Consider the following 6,650-nt stretch of genomic DNA (forward strand, 5'->3'; position numbering starts at 1 on the left):
ATGTTAAGAGTCAAGAATAATCATCTCTCAACGCGCTTAGGTGTATAAAAGTCTTATAAAGAGCATATCATATTTTCATCAACATTAATATTGTACAAGGGATACATATCCATCATTAATATTGTGTAAGAGATATATATCTCTAATTAATGCTATCATGAGAAAATGACACTTCAACCATTCTATTCAAGCAACATGACAAGGTTTAGAGATTATATATACCTCTTGAACCACTCACAAGTAAAGAATTTACAATTTCTATTCTTTAAATATTCATACTTTAATTCTTAATGCACTTATCATATAAAAACAAGAACAAATACTCTTATTCTTAGAATTTAAAGCTCACTCTCTTATTTATTTCAATTCCTTACTCAAAATCATTGATTTTATCATTCGAAGGTCTCTAACCCCACCAAAAGAAACTGTTTTGCAGATGTTAGGTCTTCTACCACCAACCATCTATTTTGTGAACTTTGAAGAAGAAAATATTGACGTGAATGTGTATTTACCCCTTATCCAAACATTTAAAAATCTCATTCCCAAACATATTGAATTTTGAAACATCATCAAGTTCATTGTGCACGAAGCAAATCGGAAGAAGTGTTGATCAACTTGCAAATTGGAAGGGTGGTCTTCTAATTTGATCCCGAGGTCATTGTTCAGGAAGCAACAGCTCTACTGCGCATGAATTTGATTAATGCTATAACAACTAGTTCTTATGTTTACCAACACACAGAAAAAACAACTTTGATTTAATGTTTCAAATCAGATCATTTTTTTCCGTAACTCAAAGACTATTTAATCTTAATAAGGGATTAGAAAGAAAATAATCTTGTTTAAGTGACCTATATGATCAAAATCTTGGTCACAAATTAGGGTACTGTTCAAAGGTGGAATTGTTACGAGACAACCCTTCGTTTAGATTGTGTGCAGTGACATACGTCACATACCCAGCCACAAAGTAGAGTGCAAAAGCATTTTGATATCTAGTTGTTGGAATCCATTCTTTTACTTTGTTTTTCTGATAGCAATAACCAGAAGTGGTTTACAACATCAAAACATCGGCCGACTACAATTTTGATTACTCTCAGAAATTCGAACTTCACTTCCATATTCTAAAGTGTAAAAGATTGCATAGTTTGTCAATGCCAACCTGATATGCTCACTCTTTTAGCCGTCCACTGAATTCAGCTTGAAAAGTTGGGACGGCAGAGAGTTATTTGGATTCAAAGGATGTATCCAACTCAAAATAAGGTTACAACTCCTTATAACATCTTGTATTACAATATTCCTTTCCAACTCTTTCATATGCCAAATTTGCTCGGTTTTTCTCTTGTATGCTTGTTTCAATTCTGTGGTTGGGCAGCTGGAAGATTCTATACTGTTTGCGCATAATACAGACACGTTTGTTCAAGTTTCTTGATCGGAGAAAACTTCTTGTATATTGCGCGCATGCGAGTGCGCACACACGCAAGCTGAAGTTCAAGTCTTTCTACCTAGTGGATCGATTCTTTTCTTGATCATATATAGAGCACTGACAATTAAAGATTAAAGAAAAGAAAAAGTTTAGGTTCCTTTCTCACAGATAAAGTTTAGAACATTTACTTGATCTTTTTGCCGTCCTAAGTTATATTCCAGTCTCTTTTACTCGGTGTGGATGAGTTTCTTTTAATGTTCATTTCTTCCGAGCTGACATATTCATTGTCAAAGAATCATCTCAACTCAATAGCTTAAACTGTTAAGTAAGGTCTCAAGATATGATATATATTATTTTCTAATACACTCCCTCAAGTAAAAGCTCTTTGGGCTTGAAACTTACATAGATCCACATTATCTTATGCTTAATTTTTATAAAATAAATAGGGATAATGAGATTCGAACTCATGACTGTTTAGTCATCAAGGCTCTAATACTATATCAAAGAACTATCTCAACTTATTAACTTAAACTATTGGGTAAGGTCCCACGACATGATTTAAATTATTCTAGTAAGAAAACTGTCATCCTTTGTGCTGTATAAAAGGCTCAGTAAGGATCCATAAATTTATCATCTCCTTCTCTCAAAACCAACAATACAATTGATTTCCTCTCAAGATGTCTTCAAATAAACCACATTACGAGGCAGATCCTGATGACATATTGAGAAGAGTAAAGTTCAGAATGCAGTTATCTTTCATCAGTTTTCTTATAATCTTACTTCTTACTAACATCAGCTGAACATTTTGTTGAAATCAACTCGCTATATTCAAGCTGAAATTTCAGAATGCAGTTATCTTTCATCAGTTTTCTTATAATCTTACTTCTTACTAACATCAGCTGAACATTTTGTTGAAATCAACTCGCTATATTCAAGCTGAAATTTATTTCTTGACGAGAGTTCCTCTTCATGTTTACAGGATAGCCAAAGGTGGACATTTAAACCGAGGGGCTTCAACATCATATGGGGCCTTGACGAACGCTACTGGAAATTGCCTGAGAAAGGGTAAGAAAACATCTTCTCTTTTTTCAATGAATTTGATGGAAAATTCAACTTATAGCGTCTGAAATTCAATATTTACTTAGTTATAGAAGGAAAAGAAACTTAGTTTTGTAGCATTCCATACATAAACTTTGCTAAGCAAACACAGACATCAAATATTATTAAAGAATAATATAAATTATATTTTAATCCTCACCTAACAACAGTTAAGTTTTTGGACTAAGATAATCATTTGACAACTATACTATTCAAACTTCAATATTAATGCAGCAAGGTGGAGCCAGCAGAGCTACTTCAAGTGTGTTGGCTTGAACTAACAGGTACAACGAAGGACTCTCTACCAGAAGGGAAGTACGAAATTAAATTCAAATTAGAGGTGAAACCAGGTGCATTTGGTTTGAGTAATAGTCCTATTTTCATGATGGCTAAGGTAGGGAAGAGGGGAAGATACAAATGGAACAAAATCAAACTACAAGAGAAAAACTCAGACAACAGACCTGTTATCGTAGAACCCACGTTTCAGATTGAGGTTAAAGGAACTACAGATGATAACAAGCTCTATTTTGGTTTGTATGAAGTGTGGACTGGGAAATGGAAGGGAGGTTTGCTAATTCACGGGGCCACAGTTGATCCAGTCATGAGACCTTGAGCTTTTGTTCAAATTAACCACATACACAATCCTATTTAAGATGCAACATAGTAATGGAAACTGTCTTGTATTACCAAGCTCGAAGTGTTCATGGGGTGTGTCTTCAAGATTTATGTACTCTGTTCTGTTCTTCTATCAAATAAATGATTGCTTTGTTTTGTTCCATCTTCAACTAAACTTACTTTAACAATTGCATTCTAGCTATAAAGAAATTTTATTTTTCTCGATAAGCCAGAATCGATTGATTCTACACGAAGAAGGCCAAATGCCGAGCGAAGCGAAAGAAAAACTAGCACGATTATTTTTCCAAATTTGCAGAACAGGCTAAACAGATAAAAGAAAAAGAAAAAAGACAACACCTGGTTAATCACTTAAAAATAAATAAAACTACGTCCTTCGAAAATATGAGCTCGATTCAACGATGGAATAAGAAGTTACACACGTTTTTGTCAGAGAACGTTTGACATGTCCATTCTTGGACTTGAGCTTATCCATCTTATTCATAAACGTATATGCTAGGCATTTTATGTAGTCCAGTTGCAATAAAACCATATATGACCACTTAGATCCTCCGTAACCTCCTGCATCAATTCTACAGCTACAATTGCAGTGAAAATGTTAGAATTAAGGACAGACTCCATAGGGCATCTGCAGGTAAGTTATGGAAAACTATAATTTTCTTATGGGTAGCTAGTAATTCAGAATCACGAGCTGCATGACAAATCACTTTTGATAGCGTGTGATTTAGAAATAGGTTTTGTTCCCTCACCTTTAATTATGCCTTTGTACTGTGTCCATATATACTTTACACCAATCCTATCCTAACATGTTCGTGTCTTGCATTGCTGAATCACGGAATCACTTTCTATATTCCATTTGTATTCGTCTTCATACATCTGTCGGTTTCTCGAAGTAATTCCTGTCATAGATACTAATAAATCCTCGACTTGTTCATAGGAAGCTTAATTAAAGGATCAAAGCTAGATAAAGAAGTGTAGGCAGAAAAGCAAAAAGGGAAAGACAAAGAAGCTGAGAGTTGAGAAACTAAGGTGCAGGCCATAAAATATTGTTGTTCTTCCTTGTCACCACACGCACCACCCCTGTTAAATTTACGGTACAAAATTTTGATGTCTATAATCTATTTATTATTTAACATAACATAAAATAATGTATATATATTCCGATTAGATTTGATATTGTTAATAACATATCAGTTATCCATCAAATAAAATAATTATTAAAAAAAACCTACTTATTTGAATTAGTATTCATCGAGTTCGAGTTTAGGTTAAATTGTCCTCGAACTTAATAAGAATCCTGTTAGCTACATTATATTGCTAGTGCTTAAATAGCAACTCATTTTATATTTTTGCAGTGCATAAAGCTTTGCACTACGATATGGATTATGAGGAAAGAATAGAGGCTCTCTCTGGCCCTCGCTGGAAGGGTGTCAGTGATTATTTCCCCCCCTTTTGTTTACATTTTTATCTTCTTATTCAGCTCTCGTTACTCCTATTCTTCGGAACATGCTTAAGTCATATTAGCTTAGGAACTTATGCTGGACATCGCAAACAAGAAGTTTCAAGATCCTGCTGACACGTTGAGATTGAGTCTGACTTTGTCTTGTTTCATTTTCAGAATAAAGTTTCTGATTTTCTTGAAGCGATTGCTTAAGCTTTTAGTTGTCTTAATTTCCAGTAATAGAAAAAGGGGAGGATAAACAAGATGAAATGATTGAATAAATTGATCGACCATACAGCTTGGTTGGACCAATTTTCAACCTAACTGAGCTACCTTGTAACCCGGTCGGGTTAATTTACAAAGCCTATTAAGTTTATCATTTTTTTTTATTCCTTTCTAGTTTTTTTATCTTTTTTTTTATGATTTTTATCTATGTTAAATTTTTTTTGATCTACATGTAAATAAAACTTTACCTTGCATATGGTAAATTTACTCTAAATTTTTTTAAGATATGCTATCATCTACGGTAAACCATAATGGTGCACGCTACATGTAATATGAACAAGCTATCCTATAACATGAGTGGGTTACAAAATAAAACTGTCATTTTTTATGGCGAGTTGCTCCAAATTTTCTTCAATGTAGGCTATATATTAGCAAGAGAGAACAAGTTTTTGTTTTTTTTTTTTTTTTGTCATCTGAACAATACTAAAAAAACACTTCAATTATCTCTCTATCTATTTTTCTTACGCTATATTTTCTAGAAAAAACACCCTAAACTAACTTAAACATCAAAAAATTATTCTGCAGGGTAATACCTATTTTCCAGCCTATTATTATCTGCGAAGATAGCTCAGGTCAGTGAGGTTTTCTCAGCTTCATCACCTGACATATTGTTATACTTTAGTCTTACATGGAGAAAAACAATATGTGGTATGAGATTTGTGGTGCAGAATTCACTATTTTAGAGTTGGAGTCGTGGAGTTTGGCATGTTTGAAGTGTCTCGGGCTAGGCGGTTCAATCTGTTTTTGTTAAAATTTGAAAATGTTTTTATTTTAAATTATTATTTTTTATGTTTTTAGATTGTTTTAATATGCTAGTGTTAAAAATAATATTTTTTTTTAAAATATTTTTTTAATATATTTTTAAACAAAAAGTACTTTAAAAAATAATTATTAATGTATTTTTAAACATCCTCAAAGTTGAGAATGACTTGTGAAAGGTAACCTGGTTCTTGCAGGTATCTAGATTAGGCCAAAAGCAGGTTAATAAGGCAAATGATTTCGTTCTAAGAACTACCAATCTGGAAATTTAAGTTGAGTTGACATTTTTTTTTTTGATGAATTATGTTGTTAAAGTCATTAAACTTAACTCAGTTAAAGAATTGAATCACAAGTTAATTTAAGTTAATTAAAATGATATCATTTTAATATTAAAAAAAATCAAAATCATTTTGAATTATTATTTTTAGTTAAAATAACTAGGTTAAACTAGTAAATTCTTGATTGATTTTTTTTTTTTAAAAAAAAAAACTTGATAAGGAGCAGGGAATAAGCTAGCCGGATCTCAAGCTGACCACCCGGGCCAGTTTAATAAATGGTGGTGTCGAGGTGTCAGAATCCTTTGACAAGGTGTTGGCAGGCAGAGCGAGCTCTATATTGTGTAAAAGAAAATGAAGATGCTCTTTTATCTTCTCAGAAATTCAAAAACGAATATGCGTTCTGGGAATATAACTTCAATGGATGCTTTATCACAGAACAACTACCTTTTTCTTTTATAATGGAAGCAAAATGTATCTTCTTTACTTTCTTTCATTGATGTGAACATCATCTGTATCATCACGTGGTAACCTCTGTCGAATCCGAATCCAATGCTCTTGTGAAAGCATCGGTCCACACACGCAAACGCATTAGTCTAGATGCGAATGGTTCATCTGAAACCCGATGGGAAAGGAACTTAACCTCGTAAGCTAGCCAAAAAATACTTCACCATTGAAACAGGAAAGAAAAACACATATTCTCTAGCCCACAAGGCATCTAATTTAATTTGATGGATCA

At 33.1% G+C, this 6,650-nt stretch overlaps 1 protein-coding gene across 1 annotated transcript; it reads left to right on the plus strand.

The window, feature by feature from the left end:
- The first annotated feature begins 1,996 nt into the window (after window positions 1–1,996).
- On the plus strand, window positions 1,997–3,296 carry LOC18103906 (protein PHLOEM PROTEIN 2-LIKE A9). The gene is made up of 3 exons (XM_052445921.1): window positions 1,997–2,151; window positions 2,400–2,485; window positions 2,753–3,296. The coding sequence occupies exons 1-3, from the start codon at window positions 2,098–2,100 to the stop codon at window positions 3,129–3,131; spliced, it is 519 nt and encodes a 172-aa protein (XP_052301881.1). The 5' UTR covers window positions 1,997–2,097; the 3' UTR covers window positions 3,132–3,296.
- Window positions 3,297–6,650: the final 3,354 nt, after the last annotated feature.

The sequence above is a fragment of the Populus trichocarpa genome, chromosome 12 (assembly GCF_000002775.5).
Source record: "Populus trichocarpa isolate Nisqually-1 chromosome 12, P.trichocarpa_v4.1, whole genome shotgun sequence".
In the NCBI taxonomy this organism is placed as follows: domain Eukaryota; kingdom Viridiplantae; phylum Streptophyta; class Magnoliopsida; order Malpighiales; family Salicaceae; genus Populus; species Populus trichocarpa.